Consider the following 24,686-nt stretch of genomic DNA (forward strand, 5'->3'; position numbering starts at 1 on the left):
AATGGTTCAATCCTTTCTCTGAAGTAAAGAAGTTCAGTGTTGTGTCTGATTATCTTATTAGAACAGGTTTTAATGCATCCACTTTTTCCTATGTTTCATTGCTAGTGTTTACAAATTCTCTTTTTGTGTGAAATATGAACATGAACTAAGGAGTCACAACAATTCATTTACAATGTTGAATGTTGAAATAATTAACTGAGATATATATTCCTTAATTACTTGTGATTTTGTGATTTTTATTTTTTATTATGGTTTGTGGTCCTTGTAAACTTTATAAGTTATTTTTATCATTTTTTGATTAAAATTCATTAAACTTTTTTGTCAAATTTTACTTACCTGTATATCTTTCACTATCATTTCCATAAATAAGTAAAATAAAATCTTAATAAATGTACTGTAAATTTTATAGAAAAATAATATATACATATAATTTTATATATTGTCATTCAATCATAAATAATTTATTTACATGCGCATTATTTTTTTAGAAAAATATATCATTAGTGATTTTTAATTTGTTAATTCTATGAAGTCAATTTTTATGTTGGTTTTTATTAATGCTTATCAAACAAAATGAGAACTGAAATTACTTGAAATACATTTACGGTGTATTATTAAAATTGGCCTCCTTTACAAATGTAAGCTCTTTTTATATAAAAATGTTGCTTAGAAATGTTCTTTCAGTTAAAAAAAAAAAAACTTTTTTGTAAAAATGTAAGTTTATCTCTGAAACTATATTGTTGAAAATCAATCATTCATATGATAATTACTTTAGAAATTATATTTATGATATTTTTAGTTAATTAAATTTATATTTATCTCTTCAAAGTAATTGATCATTTTCATTGTCTTCATACGTAAACATCATTTATGTTTTAATAGATTTTAACCTGATTGGTTGGTGTAATAATTACACACCCATTGTATATATATTGTGTTAACAAACCATGCATTGTATTTTTTCATATTTGATTTAATTTTTGTGTGAAAATCCTTAAAGTCACCAAATCCTTCCTGTTATATATAGGAAATTGTCTCTTATCCAGAGTTTTTTCTTTTATTTATTTATATTGCTAAACCAAATTTATTGGTGGAATTGTTGACTTTCATGACAAAAAAAAAAAACATTACTAATGGACCCCATAAATAAAACATCTCAGAAATACATTTTCATCACCCTAGCATTTATTGCTGTTATTATTATTATTTAGAACAAAATACACGTTGACCCACATAAAATAGTCAAACACTGGTACTAAAAAACCAAGCACATTGATTCTTCACACGCTATTTCACCATTTTCCCTCTAATACCCATATCTTAGTAAGCACGAAGCATACTAAGAACAATTCACACAAAGGTTTCAAAGTGTATTTTGTTTGCTATAGCATGTGTGTCTTCTATGTTTTTCATTTTAAGAATTGGTGCTGAAATTTGTATATGTTGAATTTTCAGGGGTCTGAACTGAAAATATGGGAAGCATTGATTGTATTAGGGTTGATTCTTCAATTGGGGGCAAAACCAAGAGAGGAAGAAACAACAAAGATGTTGTTCATGGTAGTACTGAAGAAGGTTCAAGATTTTGGAAGAAATTGAGGATTTTCCTGGGTTGCATGCTTTGGAGTTCTAAAGGGGAAGCTTCTTCAAACAAAATCAATCAAATTCATGGTATATATATATATATTTATACATATTCTACCTTCTTTCACCATTATTCTTCTAAGAGTTTACATTTCTTTCTTGTTCCAATTAAAGAACTTCTTTTAATAAACTCTTAAATTGCATTACTTAATTTCTATATGGGATGGGTGTACAAGTAATTATAAAAACACTTACTTAATTGACTACACCATTTTTCTCTATTTTTTTCTAAAAATATCATATCATTTATCACATTCATGGTTTCTTTTCCATTATGTGTTAATATGCAGTGGTGTCCACTATTCTTTATTCTCACAATACAATATATAGAAACACAAAAAAAAAAGCTAGAAAAATCAATTCTTTCCTTAAAATATGGTGTCCAATGTTTAGAAGAATCTTAACTTTTGTAAATCAAAGTTATATCGTTGTCTTTGACAAGTTTTGAAGATACATTACATTTTTTTTTATCTTTTATAATGCATCTTTCTTTTATATTTTGTAGATAAATTAGAACATCTCTCAAGTGCTCTATTATTAATTTAAATTAATTCTTTATATATAAAAAAAAATTTAACCCAATGTATATGCATGTCTCAAAAAAAATTAATTGTGACATAAAGTTGAATATATATAAAATATGTATGTTACAAAATTGAGAATTGGAGATCTTCTTTGATACTCTTGGAGATTAAAAACTTAGACTTAATTTTACGGGTCTATTTCATGTACCTTTTTAAGCTCCTTGCTAAATTTTCTTTAACCTATTTCCCCCAATTCAACAGGAAAACATGTTACAAATGATGTTGAGAGACAAGAACCAATTGTCCCAAGATCCTCATCAAACAGAAGGTTACTTAGGCATGCAACAAGACTGTGTGTTCCGAATCAAGAACTGTTTGAAGCTTCTTTGCTTCTTCGAAGGTTCAGTTTTCAAGATCTTATGTTGGCAACACGAACTTTTAAGGTTGAGAATTTTCATGACGAGGAAGGGTTTGGGATTTTGTTGAAGGGTTGGATTAATCAATATGGGAACTATGCAGCAAGGCCTGGAAAAGGGATTCCCATTGCAGTCAAGGCACTCAACTTAAATGAATCTCAAGATCAAAAAGAATGGCTTGTATGTGATGCTAACCCTAACTAAATTTCTTTATTTTCTTTGCTATTTATTGAACCAAATTACATTGGCATGCTTGTGATTTCTTGAGATTGCACACATCATTATTAACCTTTTTTAGTCGTTTTAAATACATTACACTGATAATCTATTTATAATCTATTTGACATGTATAATCTTACTATACTAGAGAAGAAAATGTTATAAATTAATCACATCACTTACTATATATATTGTTTATTAAAAAATAAAATATTTTCATTGTTTTCATGTATTTTCAGGATGAAATTAGTTATCTCAGTGAACTCAATCATCTAAATCTGGTTAAAATAGTAGGGTTTTGCATTGAGGATGGCAAAAGACTACTAGTACATGAGTATATGTGTCAAGGAAGCTTAGAGAAGCATCTATTCAGCAGTATGTCCTAATGTACCAAATAATTCATTATTTCAGTTACTTTTTCAATAGTGATTGTATGGTTTGAAAAGTTGTTTTTTTTTTTTATTTTCTTCCTTTATTTTTTACTACTCCAATTTTACTTTTAGTTTTCAAAAAATAAACTCTATTTTTACAATTGAAAATGAAACAAAAAAAATATTTTCTTTATATACACTGGCTACTATTTTTTGTGACTGTTTCAATGCCTCAGTACTACATTATCATTGTTGATTTTTGTTTGACATAAAATATATATTAATTATAGGTACAAGATATAAGACTACAAGCTTTTTATATTGTTCTTTCGTATTTATCTTTAAAGGGAAGACATAATCTAGTGAGATTTGTATAATCTCAAAAATTTGACCAACTTTCACTTAAAATCCTAGCACCCCACCTACGTATACACATTCCTTAATAATCTACAATTCCCCTAGGCATGCTCTTAGATTTTATAGAACATAATAAAAACGACTACTAAAGAATCATATTATTTAATTTAATGTAAAAAATAATATATATATATATATATATATATATATATATATATTATAAAAGAAATACATAAAACTAGACAACCTCATGAGAACTTGGATTCAATCATTATATTCATATCTCCAACTCCTCTTTTCTAAAATATATTTCTTTTTTTCCACATACACAAATTAATTATACATTAACTATACTTCAATTTCTTATTTTACCTTTAATTTCATATTGAAGACATGTTGTTAAAAGTGATTCATATATGGAAGAGTATCTCACATTACATTTATATTGTTTGCATTACCTTTATTCTTCGTAGCAATCTATTAGATGGCAGAAAAGATGATTAAGAAAATTAAGACACTTCATAGAAAATTTCTATAAAAGGTAGAAGAATATATTAGAAAAAATGAATGGGTAAGTTAGAAAACAATCTACAAAATTAAAATATGTGGAAGACTATAAATTAAAAACTTAGGTTATTTAATATATCTTAGTTGGAATTAGTTGTCTCAGTGACATTTCAATTCAATAATAGGAAACACTATTCACATGTTTTCTCCACTTGTTTGAACATGTTTCATAGAAGTTAGTTAAGGTGGTTATATTACTATATATAGGAACTTGTAGTTATAGTTGAAAACTAAATAAGAGTTGTAAGTTCAGCTCTTACACTTTGTAAGTGATTTCAATGTGAGTTCATCGAGAAAAACTTCAGGTTATAATCTCTGGTTCATAGTGAATTCTATTATGGATATCAATTGAAGTTTCTTAACACTTCAATTTAATCATGTTGCTTTTTGTACGTTGATTCTTTTTTTGTATCTTCCTTCATTTTCCTTTTAATGTTAGTTTGCACCTTCTTCTCTATTATTGTAATTTCGTTTGTGTTGCTAAATCATCTCACAATGATTTATTTTTAGTACATTCCACACCAAATTGGTGTGATGAGCAAGTACTTCAATCATTATGACTTTCACAAAAAGTATGTGATTGAGAAATTCATTGCTTTGAATAATTTTAGACCGTGACTATTGAAAATATGTACTCTTATAGTTTAATAAGGTTTTCTTGAAGCTCAAAAAGGTAAATCTAGACTTGATGTAGCCATGGTGAAGAAGGACAAGAAAACGTTACTGGAGAAGTCTCATGGCATGATTGTTCTTAACCTTAATAACAAGGTATAATGTATTAAGGCAAGTCTTGAAGGGAAGATTGCAACAAAATTATGGACGAAACTCAAAGGCTTGTACATGTTGAAATCCATAGCTAATCGTCTAAATCTAAAGCAAGTATTGTACTCATATAAGTATTGTATTGTGGTTGCTGAAGTGTGTGCTCTTTTGATTTAATAAGTCCTCCTTGAAGCACGGGAAAGTGAATCAAGGCTTGACATAGTCATGGCAGAGAAGGACAAGAAAACATTAGTAGAGAAGTCTTATAATGTGATTTTCTAAGCCTCAATAACAAGGTATAACATCTAAGTCGCACACGAAGCTAGCAAAAAAATCATAGATGAAGCTTGAAAGCTTGTTCAAGCAAAAATCCTTAGTTAATAGTCTAAATCAAAAGCAAGTATTATAGTCATACAAGTGTTGTAGTGTTTTGAACAATTTTAGATTTCAGTATTTCAAATGTGTGCTCTTCTTATTCAACTAGGTTTCCTTGAAGCTTGGGAAAGTAAATCAATCGTTTGACATAGTCATGGCAGAGATGGACAAGAAGACATTACTAGAGAAGTCTCATAGCGCAATTGTTCTTAGCCTCAATAATAAGTATTGTCCTTATACAAGAGTTGTAATAGTTTAAACAATTTTAGATTGAGGTTGTTCAAATGTGTGATCCTCTGATTCAACTAGGCCTCCTTCAAGTTTGAGAAAGTGAATCAAGACTTAACGTAGTCATGGTTGAGAAGGACACAAAGATTTTACAAGAAAAGTCTTAGCACCATTTCTCTTAGCCTCAATAAGAGGTATAAGGTAATGAGACAAGTGTTCAAGGGAAGATGGCAAAAAAAAATGGGTGAAACTTGAAAGCTTGTACATGCCGAAATCCCTAGTTTAATTGTCTAAATCAAAAGCATGTATTATACTTATACAAGTTTTGTTCTTAGCCTCATTGACAACATATTAAAGCAAATTTTAAAGAGGGAGATCACAATGTGATTAAAGATAAAAGTCTAGAGCTTGTACATGCCAAAATCCATGGTAAATCACTTATATCTTAAGTACGTGTTGATAAATTCAATAAGTTTATTCTTGATTTGGAGAATATTGACCTTTAGATTGATTATGAGGATCAGGCATTTTTGTTGTTGTATATCTTGCCTAAGATGCATAATCATTTTTAGGAAACCTTGTTTTATGGAAGAAAGACTCTTTTCCCTCTTTCTCTATCTCTTTCTTGAGGAAGTGAAAGTGACTCTGAGCTTCAAAGAGTTAATTAGAAGTTTAAAAGTAGGGCATACAGTTTTTAAGACAACCTTGTAATGAGGAAAATAGCTTTTACAAATGATAATAGAGGTGGTAAAAGTTGAAGTTAAGACATATGAATAATGGAGGTGCATTCAATATTAGATGTTTTCATTACAAGAAGGAATATCACATCAAAAGGTTCTATCCTAAAAGAAAAAAGAATGCTAATAACCTTGGCAGATTGTTTGGATCTTGTAGATTATCTAGTTTTAATATACCACATATGTTTAGTGAAACAACTCTAGTTGGTAACGAGGAAAAGAGTGTTTACAATTGATAATAGAGGTGGTAGAAGTTGAAGTCAAGGTATCTCAATAGTGGATGTGCATTAAATATTAGATCTTTTCATTGCAAGAAGGAATGTCATACCAAAAGGTTCTATCCTGAGAGGAAAAAGAATGCTTATAACCTTGGCAGATTGTCTAGATCTTGTAGATTGTCTAGTTCTAATATATCACCTACATTTAGTGAAGCAACTCTAGTTGAAGATATTCATGAATTAACATAGGCTTATTTGGTGTCAAGTAATGTTGATGATTGTTATTGCATAATGGATTATAGTTGCTTATTCCACATGACACCTAATCATCTATGGTTTCAGAACTTTACAAAACTTGAAGGAAGTTCAATTCTCCCTAAAGATAACAAGTCTTGTAAGATAATCAGAGTTGGAATCACCAAGATTTGTCTAAATGATGATGGATCTGAGATAGTTCCTAAAGAAGTTAGGCTTCTACCTAGCTTGAAGATGTTCGGCTCATACCTAGCTTGAAATGTAACCTAATATCTCTTAGTAAATTTATGAAGAAGGGATGTTTTTTTAAAGGTGGTCGGACAATGTTGATGGTAATGAGGGATCCATTTTAGTGATGAAGGGTGTGAGGAAGAATGACTTGTATGCCTTGCAAATAATTTTACAAGTTTGGAACAACAAACTTGAATGGTTTGGAATGAAAACCTTGAAAGGTTTGGAATGACAAACTTGAAGTTTGTTTACTCACTTCTTGCTTCACATTACAATATGAGTGATGCAAAGTCTCCTAAGAAGGTGAAGGAACAAAGTTATATGGATGTATTCCATATCAAAAAATTGTTTGTTTTGTGATGCATGCAATGTTTTATGCTTGCCCTCAACATAGCCTATGTTCCAAATAAGCTCACGCTAGGTATCACTCCCATTACATGAACATTTTATTAAAAAAATAAAAAACAAAATAATAAATAGCCTATGTTGTGAGTGTTGTTAACAAGTTTATCTCAAATCTTAGGAAAGACACTAACAAGCTCTTAAGTGGATGCTTTAATATTTGAAAGTGTCACTTGGTAGAGTTTAGTTAATGGTAAAGCTAGTCAGTATGCTTGAGATGCTCAATTAGAAGATTGTGTTGACCTAGACTACATTAAGTGCTTACTACAAGAAAATTGCATATTACCAAATGGTCAATATTAGTCAGTGATGCAAAAATTTGTTGGTAAATCATGTTTATCGATGGATCACCAACAGTTAAAAATTTGTCGGTAAAGTTTATCAACGATACAACCATTTTTCAATAAGTATCGACAACTTCAAATCTACCAGTAATTTCCATCAGTAATATTCATTGGTAAAATGTGTGATAGAATCTTCTTCTTCCCCCTTGTTTACCTCTTCTTTTTCATTTTTTTTCTCCTTGTCACTAACCAGCAGACGTGCCACCACCACCAATTCAGGTCCTTTTTATCCTTTAGGTCTCATCCTCCTCTTATTTGTCTTCCTCGTCCTCCATCTCCTCCTCTTTCATCTCCTTCTCTAACACAGGCCTACAATTGTCACCATCACCAACAATCATCGACGTCACTAGTACGCATTACCAACGCGTATCATGTTAGGACTTTGGCAAACGTACCAAATCGTGCAAGTAGTAACCAGTAAGACTGAAATATCGTTTCCCAGTGGACTTATGTAATACCAAATAATCGTACTATTAATAACAAGTTTAGACTAACAAATATTTTCATAATCTGAGTTTGTGTAAGAAAGTAAACTTGAGCATAAATGATAAAAATAAATTTTGGAGATTGAAAACACAAGGATGATGTAAAAGGGTACAAATGATATGGATTGTTATTATTGGGGTTAGATTTCACCAACTTCACTCTCATGCATATAGAAACTCACATCCTCTCCATTAATATACTATCAACCCACAAGTCTACTCAAACCTTAATCCCTTAATAGAATGAGCCTAGATTTCCTTATTAAGAGTCAATCCCCCTTAACAAACAGACTCGCTTTATGAGTTAGGGTTTACGACAACTAATGGGTCAAGCTCTATTCTTAGACACAAGCCCCATTAGGTATCAAGTTTCAGTTATAGGTTACAAAAGATATTTTCCAACACCTAATGAACCAAATATCAAGCAATGGATGGCCAAACTAAAGCAAACATTAAGTAAAGAAACAATGATACTAGCATTTAATGGAAAAGGCATATATATATATATATATATATATATATATATATTCAAAACATTGAAGAATATGCAAGAGTTAGTGGCTACATCTACCTCTAACAAAATGGGTTTAGCTCTCCATTGTCATAAAAAACCAAAACTTACAAATGAAGAGTGGAAGAAGAAGGAGATACAAAGAAGAAGAAGAGATTATTCCCATCAGCCCTAACAAACCTCTAAGCTATCCACAATGTATTTTTCGTGCTCCAAAAGTCCAAAGATGACTTTCCTTCGAGTAACTAAGAAGAAATAGGATAAATTTACCACGTCAACACAGGTATCACTCAGCGTTAGTCCTGTATCGTTAAGCGTTCAGTATGAAGACTTCTCTATGCATTTTTTTGAATAAAATGCCACTCAATGTTCGCCTCCTAGTGCTCAAAGCCACATTTTACAAGATAGCTGTTGCTTAGTATTGGCTTAAGGTCGCTCAATGTTGGCTTTAGGGTTTCTAGGTGTTTAACCCTGCAAGGTTTGTGCTCAACGCTCCTTTTAGTGCACTCAACGCAGGAAAAATACAAGCTAAATGGCGTTGAACTTTGTCTTTCTGGCGCTCAACACTAAATATAGGGTTCAAATCTTCAAATTTGGTCTTTCTTCTTGCTTCTCTAGGTTGCCAACTTCTTTGGTTTGAGGCAAAAGTTCCTATCCCTGAATTAATACAAAAATTTGGGATTAGCGGTATCATTAGATCAATGCAACCCAAGATGTATTTATTTAATAAAAGCAAGGTAAAATTGAGGATTAAGTAGGTTAAAAGCTAAAAAGTAGTTGATTTTGTTAGCAAAAGATAGCTAAGATAATGGTAAAAATTCACATTATCATGTCACCAGCAAGCCTTTGTGTCAGCCACCAACCTCCACCTCAACCCCTAGCCGCCTCCCACCTATTCTTCTTATCTTCTTCTTCTTCTCCTCACCCATTTCCCTTAATATAATATAAATCCCTAGTAGATTGGGCGAAAAATTTGTTGCCCAAAGTGCCAATATGTTTACCGAAAGAATTTGATCATCAGTAATTATGATGCTAAAGTACCGACAAACACTTTTTTATGATAAGTTACTGACGAATCTTTCCAACAAATTTTAAAAACTCACTTTGTTTCATCAGAAGTATCTATCGATAAATTTAAATGTGAAATCCATCGGAAACGTCCATCGGTAAATTAAAGTCTACCAATGAATTATTGGTCGTCAATAACATTCCGTCGGTAATAAACAAAATTCTTGTAGTGGCTTGGACACTAAAAACTTTCTCATAGGTTATGTGTTTATTGCTTATGGTACTACTATAAGTTGATCAGTCAATCTATAGAAGGTAGTTGCTTTGTTAACCACTAAAGCAAAGTACATTGTCATGACGAAAGCGATGAGTGAAGCCTTATGGTAGTTGTGTTTAACTAAGGATGAGGGTGCAATATTAGGTTGTCATTGTATAGTGTGATAACAACACTATAGAATTAACAAAGGGCCAAGTATACCATGAAAAAACAAAGCATATTGACATTAGGCTATACTTGTAAGAGAAGAGATTGCTTAAGGATTTGTGAAGGTGTTGAAGGTCTCAAATAATTGTAACCCTTACAACGTAATTATGAAAGATTTTTCAAACAAGTTCTACCATTGCTTGGATTTGACCTAATTGATTAGTGATTAAGCTTATAATGGGTTTAGTTGCACGCAAGTGAGTCTTGCTCAAAAGATTTAGGCTAAACCAAGGTTTCATGTATTCTAACTTCATTAAGGTGTCCAATACAAGACATCTATCTTCTTGTATCAAAGGTAGATAGTGTTAGTAAGGAGTCCAACCCTTAGTTTTTATTAAGACTAATGTTTTTTAACGTAGTCTTCCAATGATGTTTTTTCTTTTTTGTGAGAATCATTGTTCACATGTTTTTTCCACCTATTTAGACATGTTTAATGAAAAATAGATAAGGTAGTTATGTCACTTTGTAAAGCGAGTTGAGTAATGAGTCATTTAGAGAGAAACTTTGACTAATAATCCTTGGTTCATAGCAAAATTTCATCATGGATATAGATTGAATTTATTTAAAATTTCAATTAAATTATGTTACTTTTGTGTGTTCATTTTCTATTTTATTTTTCTTCATTTGTTTACCTTCTACCAATCATTTGTAGTTTTTTCTGTTATTGTAATCATGCTTGTGTTTGGGATAAACTTAAGTTGAGATTTATATCCATGAGGCTTAAGCCCTAACATTACATAATATCAAATTTTAAGATATTTATTCAACTGTGTGACCTATTGGAAAGTGCACTAAGTCAATTGTAGTACATTCGAATGAAGGTTATCGTATCCACAAAGATTTAGCAAGTATATTGGTAGGTAGTTTTTAGGATTTTGGATGTTGATAGAAAGTACATATAAATACATATAGATTGAGTGCAGTGGAGACTGTGATTGGGTTTCAACTCTTCTTCTTTTACGCTACTACTAAAAATCTTGTTTATTTAATATGCAAATCATTCAATTTCCTGGAGTACTCTTAAAGGTAGATCGAGGCCCATTCCTACAGCCTAGAACTTAAGGACTTCAAATCTAGTGTGATTCCTCCATGAATGAATTATTACTTTATTGTGCAAGACTTTTTCACCCAACATATCCTGTAGATCATGTGGAAGCCTCTAGCTAGAGTGTGATGGTTTGATTGGACCAAAGTTTAAGACCAATCTTCCAACTCAATCCAAACTAGTGAAATAAGATGAGTGATCAAGTCATCCAAGCAATAAATACAAATCAAACCACAAACTATTGAATGAAAGCATATATAATTATCCAAGAAGTAGAAGTATAGAGAAATAGAATTGATTACATCCAACCTGGACACGAGAGAGTTCAGCTACCCAAATAATATTGCAATATAATTCCAACAGCATCTACACAAAGGATTTATAATAAGAGCCTCTCTCTCTAGTCTCAAATACCTATTTCTAATCTACTACTACATTTATAACTCTCCATTCAATGTCTAAAATAAGGACAGGAGGTCTTTATTTATAGAAATTTTTAGGCGGTGCTTAGCCGAACTTTTGGCGCTCAACTACAGAGGTTTCCTTCTATGAAGGGTTTTCTTTTGTCTTTGCTGCCTTTGTAGTTGAGCCTAACTTTCTCGTGGCTCAATCATGCACCACCTTAAGTGTTGAACACCTACCCATAAGATTTACTATCTCTCTCTACCCTTGCAACCCTATTTCTACTCTTGTATATTTGGTAAGTTCCTTATATTCGTTATGTTCGTATAACTTGTGGGGTTAATCAAAATATTTATCAAATTTTTGTTAGAAGCTTATGCTTTCCTCTAGATGAGTGATTAACCTTAGGATTGAGTTAGAACAAATAGGAGATATTTGGTATAGGGGTAATGTATTATAATTTACTACTTGTTTTCATAATCTAATTGTATTGGCTAACATGAGTATATATAAAAATAGTATATAAATAAAAATATTATTTTTAATCATAATATATTTTACTCCCTCAAATTTGTATGCATTTATAAATAAAATTTTGGTACCTCTAAAATATTTTTGGAGATCGCCACTAAAAAGTTTGTGCAAATTGATAATATAAGTTGTTTGTTAATCATTGTATTTTGTGTTTGGTTTTAGTTGTTCAATTATTGGTAATTAATGGCAAGGGGAGGATTAAGGAAAGCTCTTTTAGCAAAGCTTGTTATTTGTAAGCTTAACTAGGTTTTAACCTTTGTTTATGGTTTGTAAACTTCCATACATATTCGTTCTTTCTATTTCTTAAACTTATTGTTATTCTTAAGGTTTATGTATTTTTTATACTTCTTGTATCTTTTATTATATTTCTTTGGCTGATAAGAATAAATTAATATTGTTTTTATATTTATCTATTCTTAACTCTTTCTTTTCTAAATCTTATCTATCTTATGACATGTGAAGATATTACCTCACATGTATCACAACGTAGACATATTAGTTAGATTCTTTCTATTATTTTGTATATTATAGATATATATCATAAAATTAGCAAGCTATATATTGTTACGTGTGAGCAGGAACTCTTCGACTTACATGGCCTATGAGGATGAAAATTGCAATTGGTGCTGCCAATGGCCTTGCATTTTTACAAGAGGAAGCTTCAAGGCCAATAATATTTCCAGATTTTAAGACATCTAAGATCCTATTGGATATGGTAATAACTTCAATTTTGCAATCTCAAACTATGTTAATTTTATACACGTCTTAATATCATTTTATTTCAGGACTACAACGCAAAACTTTGGGACTTTGGTCTAGCTAGAGAAATTCATGCACCAACTAAAGTAGTAGTAACAAAAGGTTATGAAGCCCCTGAGTATGTCATGAAAGGTTAGTGATCCTTGAGTGTAAATAGCTTCTATGCAATACCAATAGTATATTCATTCACCAAATTCATAGACTTTCACTTCTTATAGAGAATAATAAGTATTCATTAAAGTCTCACATCAAATAATAAGTATTCGTCAAAGTTTCACATTGATAGACAATGACATAGTCAAAACACTGAAAAAAGTCTTAAACTCATTATCTCAAGATTTTAAATTAAAAATAGTGTCAATTTTTTATGTCGATTAGACTAATGTTATATATATATATATATATATATATATATATATATATATATATATATATATGTATATATATATATATATGTATATATGTATATATATATATATATGTATATATGTATATATACATATATACATATATATATACATATATATATATATATATATATATATATAACATTAGTCTCTCTAAATTGTTGGGTAAAAAATCCATCATATTTGACATTTTCTTAGTTTTTAACTGTATACTCCTTTCATTAAAATTATGACATCTAACTTTAGTGACTTTTATGTCTTTTGACACATTAAGAATGTGGATGACACAGGACACATCACTTCTGAAAGCAATGTTTATAGCTTTGGGATTGTTCTGCTTGAAATACTGACAGGAAGAAGAGCCATGGATGAAACAATGCCTGTAGAGGAACAAAACCTGATAGAATGGTTGCGACCTCATTTGAGAAACAAAGCAAATTTTCATTATTTGATGGATCCTAGACTTGAAGGACAATACCCTACAAAGTGTGCTCATAGGACAATGAGAATAGCTACTCATTGTCTTCGCCTAGACCCTAAAGCAAGACCCCTTATGAGTGAAATAGTTCACAAGTTGAAGTATCTACATGATGAGATGGTTGGTGAGGTTGGTCCCAAAAAAAACTCACATGGTGTACGCCCTTCCAACCATGCTAGTGCTAACAGGTGTGCCCCTGGAAGAGGTTCATCACCAAAAGTTTTAAGGTGCTTTCAAGGTTCACCACAGTGCCAATACTACCCTCTTCCTCTACCTCCAACTCCAGCAAATCCTTGGATTGCATCTTCATCTAAATCTTAGGGTTTTGGTTCTTCCTTCAACCTCTTATGTTAAATTCTTGTGCACCTTTTTCTCTAAAGTCTAGTAGAATTACGAGTCTAGATTCTCTACTAGGATTTTTTTATATTGTTCTCTACTGAGCATTAAAAATACATTATATTGATACTTTAAAAATCATTAAAATATATTTTAAAATTTTTAAATTTGTGACTATTATGATATTCTAAAGACAAAGTAGAAAAACAAAAAAAAAAAAAAACTCTAGTAGAGAATCACATTCTAGAATTACCATGTTGTCTAATTAACAATTTAAAGTTTATAGCAATACAAAGTAAAAAGAGCTTTTGAGTAAATTGTCGTGAAATTGTTCTCATCATTTTCTCCTCCTTATGAATGCTATAATCTTTGTTATATTTGTTAGGAAAATTTATACTTGTCCTTAAAGAGTTCAAATTTTTTATTTTTATAAAAAACAAAAAGAAGAAAACATTACTCAACTACTGCTGTTATTTATTTTTTAAACATTTTTCAAAACTTAATAAATTTAAGTTACAATTTTGTTGTTGATTTTCATGGAATGGTTTTGCATAACCCAGTTAAGCCAGTTACATTGAGATTGGAAGTAAAATAATAAGACGTAAATGAATTTTTTTTCCCTATAGCACTCTTGAACATAATTTTTAATGAGATGTATAGTTCAAATTATATACAGAAATAACACATTTTATTGTTATAACTATAATTTTTCCTCGAGTCCCGAATTCTGGTTTTTTCCATGTGTCTATGTCATTGGAAAATAAATCAGAATTAAACTTTCTGGAAACTGAATTCCCACGTGATATTTTGATTTAAAAATAATATAAAACGAATTCTTATGAAATTATTTACATAATAAATTTTGATTAAAATGGCCTGTATTATTAGAAAATTTATTTAGATTTTGAAAACCGAAAATTTAGAAAAAATTAAAAAATTAATAATTAATATTTCAAAAAAAAATTATTAATGACTAATTTTAGTGATAAAAAATTAATCACAACTCCAATTTAGATATCAATTTAAAAACTAATTTTTTTTGACTAAAATATTATTTAAATTGGTCTATAACTAGTCATATAATGAATTGATTACTAATATTGAGTATGAAAGTTTTAGCTACCAACAAAATTGGTTTCTAAATTTATATATAAATTCGACACTAATAAAACATATTTAGAAACTATTTTTTTATAACTAAAACCTTAGTAGTTTGAATGATTATATATAAAGGTTGAATTATTAAATATAATATTTCTGAAACTTTGAATGATTACATTAATTAAGAAAATAACATCCATAAATTAATATTAATTTAATAAAACAATGCTAAAAATTAATAACATCAGAAGAAAAAAAAAACATGTTACATAATTCGTTATGGAGTCATTACTTTTTAAATATAAAACCTATTTTGTATTGAAATGTGAAATTTAGTTCGAAAAATTTAATGATGAGTTAGATAATTAGATATTTAAATAAAAAATTATATATGTAACTAATTGATGTAATAATATTCAAATAAAAATGATTTAAAATCAGTGAAATAATATTTGACGATGAAAACTTTAAACGTATAGATTTTTAAATAATGAATTAAATTAAAAATAATTTAAATAATTAAATTAAACAATTGAATACATATATTGTTCAAAGTACTTTACAAAATAGTATACAATTGTACATTAATAAGAATTAGTGAAAAATTTATATTCAAATTATATAAAGGCACTATGTTTATAAAATAATTGAATAAATATTAATTTAAAATTGATTAATACTATTGGTTTTTTTTTTTTTTTGAATAGCACTCTTTGTGTCTTTGTTTATCAAAGCCCAACTTGACTCAGAAGCCCAACAAGACAAGCAAGGTCAATAGGTCCAAATTTTCGGAGCCTGTAATTCAATACCCTAACTTAAAATAAATTATGGGTTTCTCAAACTAACCCGACGAAGGTTTTTTTTCCTGCACCCCTATTTTTTCTTCCTGCACCTCCAAGTTTGAGTGTGAAAACCATTAAATCCTTCAAGAAAATAAAATAAAAATTATAAACTAAATATCTTCGTAGTCTGCATCCCCAAGAATGAAATTCGGTATTCCGATTTCTAAAATTTGGTACCCCGATTTCTGAAAGCCGATAATATTGGTTTCTGAAAGCCGGTAACACCGGATGCTGAAAGCCGGTAAATTTATGATTTATGTATCTTAAATTTATGATTCTCCTATGATGTTTCTTCCAAATTAAGTTTTACCCAAATTAATATGACCCTAATTGTGATTTTAGGAATTCTTTTACCAAATTAGCATGAACCTTGATTATATTTTTATCCAAATTAGTACAACCTTAAATTATGAAATTTAAAGGTTGTTGTGTTTTTTGCTGAAATGGTAAAATTTATGGATAAATCTTGGGTTGCATTACAAATTCTGCTACACATAATGAATTAGTTGGATAACCTTGATTTGGAATAAAAATTAGAATATCTCTGTTGCGTGAATTCAATGATTTAGAAATATTAGAAATTGAGAAATGCATATGTGAATCACTCTATGAAAATGGTTTAAGTAAAGAAAATGAAGATTTTTTTATTTAACAAGAAAATTAATTTATATATAAAAAAAATTAAATTTGGCATCCCTAAAATTTTTATTCATGTTTCGCCACTGTTCGTATCTTGAAAATCGATAAAACTGGATTCTGAAAGCCGGTAATACCGGTTTCTGAAAGCCGGTGACACCGAATTCTAAGAGCCGATAACTACAACCAAAAGGATAGCAGTGAAATTATAAAAAAGTTGAGATGTAGGAAGAAAATTTAGGGGTAAAGAAAGAAAAACCCCAACGATCGAGTCATAAAGGGTCCTTATATATTAACAAAAAAGTCTTAAAAAATTAAAGTTAATTATACAATATTTAATATGACCTATTAGCTATTTTAATTATTGTGCACATGACTTTTAATACAATCCTAGTTCTTATTACAAGACATATTTTAGAAGACATTAAATTTTATTTTTCTTAAGACATTTTATAGTTTCTGTATTATATTATATATTTTTTTCTTTTCAAATATTATGACATGTATATTTTCACTAATAAATGAAAAAATGAATTTTAAAAGTCATTGTAACAAGAGTAAATTTAGTACACTAATAACGTTATGGCTCTTTTAGAAGTGTTTTATATTTAGGGAGGGACAAAGGGATAGCTTTTAATATTTTACATTGTAAAAGATTAAAAGACTTATGTTTCATAACCATTCAATAATTTATTAATGAAGTTGAAGGAAAGCAACAATTATCATGAAAATATGGACGATTATCAAGTGCTATATGGTTTATTTTACTTTCTTAATTATTCTTGTAAAATAAAAACATTACTTATATAAGGGACAAATTAAATTTAGAATGCATTCGTGTTATTTTTCTATATTTTGTAGTTAGTAGTATTTTTTTTTTTTACTTCATAACGGAATAAAACAACTTCTTGATCCATTTGATAAAATTCATCTAATTCAAATTTTTTTATGGATTAATACTCAATTCATCCACAAATATAATACTACCTCACATTCTATATATTAAAAAACAAATATCTAACTATAAAACCTTGTAAAGGTAACTTAGTAAGGAACATTTGAAATCTTTCACATTTTATTTTTCTTACATTTTTTTCATTATATTAAGTTTAATTTTAAAAAGATTTTACTTTATTCCAGTAAATTATATGTTTTCAGTAATAATTAGCAATATATTCAAATTTTACCATTTTCAAACCCTTAAATATCGAAACCCTAAAAAAAGGTTAAACTATAGTGAGCATTTTATCAATACAAATTGAAAAATAAAGAACAATGCACATTTTTGTTTCAAAACTTCTTGATCTACTATTTCTCTTTTGTTCAACACTTTTTCTCCTTATATATATAAGTTAATATGAAGTTTACTTCCCTTTTTATTTCTTATTTTTATTTTTAATTAGAGAAATAATATTTAATTTCAATTTATTTTCAAATATTTACAACTATAAGCGTATTTTTATTGTGTATGTTAGATCTTGTTTATATACACAACAATAGTAAACGCACTTCCAAAAAGGATTTTTTTTTCGTAAAATGATACAGAACAGATGGAGTGTGAATTTAACAAAAAGACCTGTGAGAAACAACAAAGCCCAACGATATTTTTATACCCCAATCCTTAACAATTTGGGCCTATGCTTATGGCCTGCTTTATTAGATTAATTATTCTGAAACAGAATTTCTGGAATATATAAGATTTTTATAATAGAATTTTCAAAATAAGTTTTCTAAAAATGTATGTTGGAACAAGTTTTATGCAATAAAATTTTTGGAAAATTTTACAGGAATTTATGAAATGTTTTCTGGAATGAAATTTTTAATTTTTTTTTTTTAAATACATGAGATGTCTTTTGAAACATGATTTCCAGAACAAGATTTATGGAATAATCTTTCCATAAAATATATCATACTTTCTATAACATGTTTCCAATTAAACTCACCGGTTCTCTCCCCTATTCTTCTTTTCTTTATTACTTTTTTATGTGTACCATTTGATGCGGTAACTTTATATAATGTAACTATTTTTACATAAGATATTCATATTTAATATATATTTGCTACTTTTTTTTCCAAAACTTTTTTAATGTACAATAAAAATGGCAACAATAGTATTATTAAAAAAAAATTTCAATCCATAATAAAATGGACAATCAGAATTTAATTGAAAAAAATAACCGTTATCTTGAAAGTTTAAAAATGATAAAAAGGATTTTTTTTTCTCGAAAAAATTACTATTACATGAGAATAGTAATTAATTTATAACCAACTAGAATGTAATCCCATATAAGCTTATATAATAACCTTCCTTAACATTAGAAAGGAAAAAAAACAAAAACTCACTTTAAGTTATATTCTCTTATACATTTTTGCTAACTTGATTATTTAAGTCCCTTTCATAAATGGACATTCCTTAAACTTATGATTATTTAGTTTAGCAAACAATTTGACTCATCATCAAAAAATTTGAAAGATTGATGTTGACCAACGGAGAATTTGTTCATGAGAAAATCTGAATGAATTCTATTATATATATATATATATATATATATATATATATATATATATATATATATTAATAAATTTAGATAAAAATGTAAGTTCTGTCAATCCAATTATTAAATAATAATTTTATATAATCATGATTATTTGTGTCAATTTTTTTTGAAATTAAACAAAAATAACAGAGTCTAATACATATTTTACTATAATTTCAAAAAAATATATGATACATTACTTTTATTTGCATAAACAATATATCAAATAATTCAAAAATTAATATAAAATTGTAAATATAATATATATGATTAGAACTTTTGATTCAATAGCTAATTTAAAAATTCATATAATTCAATGGAAAGATATTAAGATGAGATAACATGAAACTTCAATGTATTTAATTTAATTTAATTTCTTCTCCTTCTGTTTATATTACATTAAACATAGTCCACAATCAATTATGTTTGCATTCTGTTTAAATTCGTATTTGAAAAAAAAAAAATTCTCGGATCAACATTTTTGTAATTTTATTTTTAAAAAATATAATGTAAAGTTATTTACCTTTATATTCTGTTACATTATTTTATTATTATTATTATTATTATTATATATATATATATAATATTATTAATTTGAGACAACTTTGCTTATTCTACCTTATCTCTTAGTGTGATAGTTGAGATATACAGCCACAAGAAAAGAAAAACCACAAATGAGAAATAATATATAAATATATGAAGTTATATAAAAATATTAATGATTATTCTTTTAGCTATGCTCTAACTCTCTATAAGAAAAAAGGTGGTTCCACTTAAAAATGAAGTTCAGTCACTATCCATAGAAAGTAAGGTCAAAAGATGCATTCTACTTTTTTCCAATATGATAAAGAAAAGAAAGTTTCCTTCTATTTTTAATGTGTACTATTTCTCAATGTTTCACAAATTTTAAGCATCAACAATGTACGATAATATTATCAATTTTACTATCTCTTATTACCAGACATTTTGTAACAAAATAGCACTCTTTTTTTTACATTTTTTTATTTTATCCAAAGTTATATTATTATAAGGTACATTTCGTAGCAAATAGTTTCTATTTTAAAAACTTGTCATATTATGAGACATTTCGTAACAACCATATATGATTGTAGGGTTTGATGGAAGCTGAGTAGACTTTAAAACTACTTAAGGAATATTTAAATTAAATTAAAACTAAAATTGTCGGTGGTAAATCAAAAATATGATAGGTATAACAGAGAACACTCACATGATTGGGAAAGATTCTTTTGTAGATATTTTATTACAATTTGATTATAAGTTCACACAAACGTCAAATGAATAAATTATCTACATCATATTTTTGAAAATTTTTGTTTGAATAGTATGTAATAAGATTAAGCAATGTTTCAAATTATAATATTATAGATAGAAAAATGTGATTTAGAAAAAAAAAATTCCTTAGATGATAATTAATTATTAACAAAATTGATAAAAATGTTGTATCACATATTACTACAAACATAAAATATTGATCTTAAGGAAAATACTCTATGTATACCTTAATTTTACAAATTCAACTTATATGATAAGATTTATATTCACTCCTATAAGTGTTCTGATAACAATTTGATATTGGATAACTCAATAGTCTCAATAAACATCAAGGTAGATTTTGAATACTACTAAAAATTCTCATATTATATGGAAATTTTCTTGCAAATTTGTTAAAAAAGTTTGCAAGAAAAGGCTTTTTCATGCTATTTTTTCTATGAATTTTAATTGGTAGGTAATTCCTTTGTAGGTAATTATTTTTTACAAAATTATAAAATTCGCAAGTATTTTCTAAAAAAATTTGTTGCAAAAAGTGTTTTATACAAAATATTTTACAAAAAAATTGGTAGCAATTTCCTGCAAATTTTTTTTCATAACAAAATTTATAAATATTTCTTACAAAATAAATTTCAAAACAAAATTGGCAAGAAATATGAATTGTTTTAGTAGTGGAATGATTCTGATATTATATTTCTTTAGAAATTAACTTTAAATTTAATTCAATCAAAAGAAGTATTACCGTCACTTAAAGATTGTAAATTTATCTTATCTTTAATCGATACAGAATGTCTGAAAATTATATTCTTATTATTTTGAGAGAAAATTAAAACTATTTTTGTAAAAATATATTTTTAATTAATGGTTGGTATTAGGAATGCCAAACATGCTTTTGGAAAAAGAGTGGATGGTGATGTTGGGCAAGAAACAAGAGATCTCACCAATAATTAACGATAATGAAAAGATTAATTATATATAATGGAGTTGACCGATCTCATAATCATGTGTGCTTTAATCTTCAATCAATAAGAAAGCAATTACACTTTATTTATGGAATATCTTCTATGATACTGTTAACACGTGTCACATTATTATAAGCTCTTTATCGAAGAGCTTTTATTTTATATACAACAGTTGCCACTAGCACTTCCATAAAAGCATGAAGCACATTGCTTAGCAAAGATGAAAATCACAATCACTCCTCCTTAAACCTAATTAAGTTTAAATAATTTATATGCATAAAGTAATTTTTCTCTACGTTTTAAAGTAGAGTCCAAGTTTACTTCGTATCACACGGCTAAATAATAAAAAAGTTATCATTCAAAAATATATTTTTAATATAGTTATTGTAAAATCAATCACGTATTACTTATTCTTAAAATATAAATGTTACCGTAATTTTTGTACAAGTGTTATTAAATTAGTTATTATAAAAAAATCATCTTACTCCATATAAATTAAAAAAAACAACTTATTTCACACAAATTAAAAAAAATAGTATTGTTTAATTATTTTAATTTTGATCAAAACAATATTTAATTTTTTATTTAAACTTTATCATTACAAAAAAATCTCTAAATATCAACCAATTTTAATAATAAAAAATAATTAGTCACTATAGTAACCAAGATACCAATTTATAAACTAAAAATTATTAATAACTAAAGGTAACTAAAATAATTTCTATTATAAATAAAAAGTATAATTGATTTGTGAATATTGATCTCTAAATTAGTCATTAACATTAACTATCAATATTTTGCCTACCAAAGGAATTGATTTCTAATTTGTCAAAGGTCATGGTAGCTAATTTTAGTGACCAATTCACAAATCAATTATAATTTTTTATTCATAATAAAAACCAATTTAGAAATCAATTTCTATATAATCAAAATCTTGGTAGCTAATATTAGTATCTAATTTATCGACCAATTCACAAATCAATTATAGTTTTTTATTCATAATAGAGACTATTTTAAATATCAATCATCTTTATTCTATAAATTGGTTTATAAATTGTTTACTATAGTGACTAATTATTTTTTGCCTCTAAAATTGGTTTCTATTTAGACATTTCCTTGTACGTAGGATGTCCACCACACTCTATCACAACAAAGTATATATATCTCGAGTGTGAAACTAAATATTAATGATGGTTCGATAACGAGTAACATAATAGGTTCAACAAACAACAAATCTCTTTAGGATATGCTTTAAGATGATTCTAATATCATCTTAAAATGTAAATTTTAATTCTAACTCAATCCTACAAAACGTGGTTTATAAGGTGAGATTTACACCTATTTGTTTATTATAAGTTTGTATTATTTCTAGTTGATGTAGAATCTTCAATTATATATATATATATATATATATATATATATATATATATATAATATTAAAGTTAAAAAAGAAATTCTCAAATTCATGTTTGGAATATAACAAGTGAAAATTATGTAAAGTAATTTAAATTTGACTACATTACTTTTACGTAAACAAAATAAAAGAGATAGTTAAATCTTGAACCCAAGAGGATGTCTAAAGAAATTGACTTTAATTATAACTTAAGGCTACAAAATTAGCTTTAAAGTGAGGTTTGCATCCATTTTATATAATATATTTGTTTCTAATTGATGTAAAATTTTCAACACACTTCATCGCGAGCATGAGACTAGATATTAATGGGTGGTACGATAGGTCCAACAAACAATAAGTTTCTTGATAAGATAGCACGGGAGGTACGATACGTCCAACAAACAACAAATCTCTTGATAGTGGATGACACAATAAGCTCAAGTCTTTAGGATATGTTTCAGATACTTTCTCGATGGAATAAGTTTCAGATCACTTTGATACCGTCTAAAACTAAACTTTAAATTTAACTCAATCTTACAAAACTAACCAGTAAGATGAGATTTGCATTCATTTTTATACTATAAATTTACCTATGCTACTTTAGTCTATCCAATCTGATATTTGAATAAGCGAGAAAGTAGAGTTTGGTGGCAACCTTATACGTAACTATCAACACACATGATTCCCACTTGACCTTAATAAATGTGATATATGGGAAACAAGAGATGGTGACCAACATGTTTTGGTTTTTCCTCGAAATGCAAGTCCTGCTATAACACTCATCAAAATTAAGGAAGACAATTCACTAATCACTCGTACCTTGTCTGTTGAATGTTTATTACATGACACAGGCACACATGCATGCATTGCAATAGCCACATGTGTTGGTGAATGGATGCATCAGATACGCAACCATTAATGCTCATTGTTGTATCTGCTGTCATCAAATGGTTTCACTATCAGTTTGTGTGTCAGTTCAGATGGCCCCAATCTCTTAAATACGTTGCTGCATTTTTTCTTCATTTCTTATTCACATGCTTCATCAAACTTACACAAATGCCTATCAAATCTTCTTTTAGTTTTTCAAGGATAACTCTGCTCTCTTTGTCCAACACAATTAACCTATTAACTAGTATGATGAAAGTTTATAAACTATTAAGAGTTCAAAAATAATAACCTATAGTTGCTTAAATTAAAAGTGTTTGATGAAACTGTTTAACAGATTAAAGAAGTATTAGGAGGAAATTATTTATAGTTACTTTAACAAAAAAGAAAAAAAGAAAAAAATTAAAATAAAATTAGCTTCTTCTGTCATAATATAAAATTAACTTATACATAAATTTAAAAAATGGCTGGTAAGAGTTTAATAAAGAATAATTTCAATGTATGTATAAACTAATATTAGTTCTTTTAGACAATTTTTTTACATGAACTTTTACTATAAAAAAAAAAGAGAAGATAATGTTTTTTGGGTAAACGTTACAATTATAGTTTATATGAAGGTGGAAAAAAAAATTATTTTTATAAGTTATAAAATTTTGTTTATTCATATATGCTAATGTATAAAAATTTCTCATATATGAATTTTATAATTTTTTAATAATGTACGAAATCATTTTAATTTATAAAAATGTTCATTTTCTTTTTATTTTCAAAACTCTTATAAAAAGTATTTATCAGAAGATAGTTTTAGATAAGTCGTTATAAAAATAAGTTAGAATAAAAGTTTGTTTAAATAGATCATTGGATAAATAACTTATGACAACAAATTAAAAACATTAAATGAAGTTTACTTTTGTTAAATCAATCAAACTAATTTTTAAATGTCT

The 24,686-nt window shown here is 27.6% G+C and overlaps 1 protein-coding gene across 1 annotated transcript; it reads left to right on the forward strand.

Annotated features, from left to right (window-relative positions):
* Nucleotides 1-1,472: 1,472 nt before the first annotated feature.
* Nucleotides 1,473-14,081, forward strand: LOC114182054 (probable serine/threonine-protein kinase PIX7). The gene is made up of 6 exons (XM_028068797.1): nt 1,473-1,668; nt 2,427-2,761; nt 3,040-3,175; nt 12,695-12,831; nt 12,902-13,007; nt 13,573-14,081. The coding sequence occupies exons 1-6, from the start codon at nt 1,473-1,475 to the stop codon at nt 14,079-14,081; spliced, it is 1,419 nt and encodes a 472-aa protein (XP_027924598.1).
* The last annotated feature ends 10,605 nt before the right edge of the window (nt 14,082-24,686 follow it).

This window comes from Vigna unguiculata, chromosome 4 (genome assembly GCF_004118075.2).
Source record: "Vigna unguiculata cultivar IT97K-499-35 chromosome 4, ASM411807v1, whole genome shotgun sequence".
Lineage (NCBI taxonomy): Eukaryota > Viridiplantae > Streptophyta > Magnoliopsida > Fabales > Fabaceae > Vigna > Vigna unguiculata.

Excerpts from the sequence above, each read along its gene's own strand:
- LOC114182054 (XM_028068797.1), top strand. The coding sequence starts at position 1,473 with ATGGGAAGCATTGATTGTATTAGGGTTGATTCTTCAATTGGGGGCAAA. Across the intron at positions 12,832-12,901 it reads CTAAGATCCTATTGGATATG|GACTACAACGCAAAACTTTG; the intron begins GTAATAACTTCA and ends ATTTTATTTCAG. Across the intron at positions 13,008-13,572 it reads CCCTGAGTATGTCATGAAAG|GACACATCACTTCTGAAAGC; the intron begins GTTAGTGATCCT and ends TGGATGACACAG.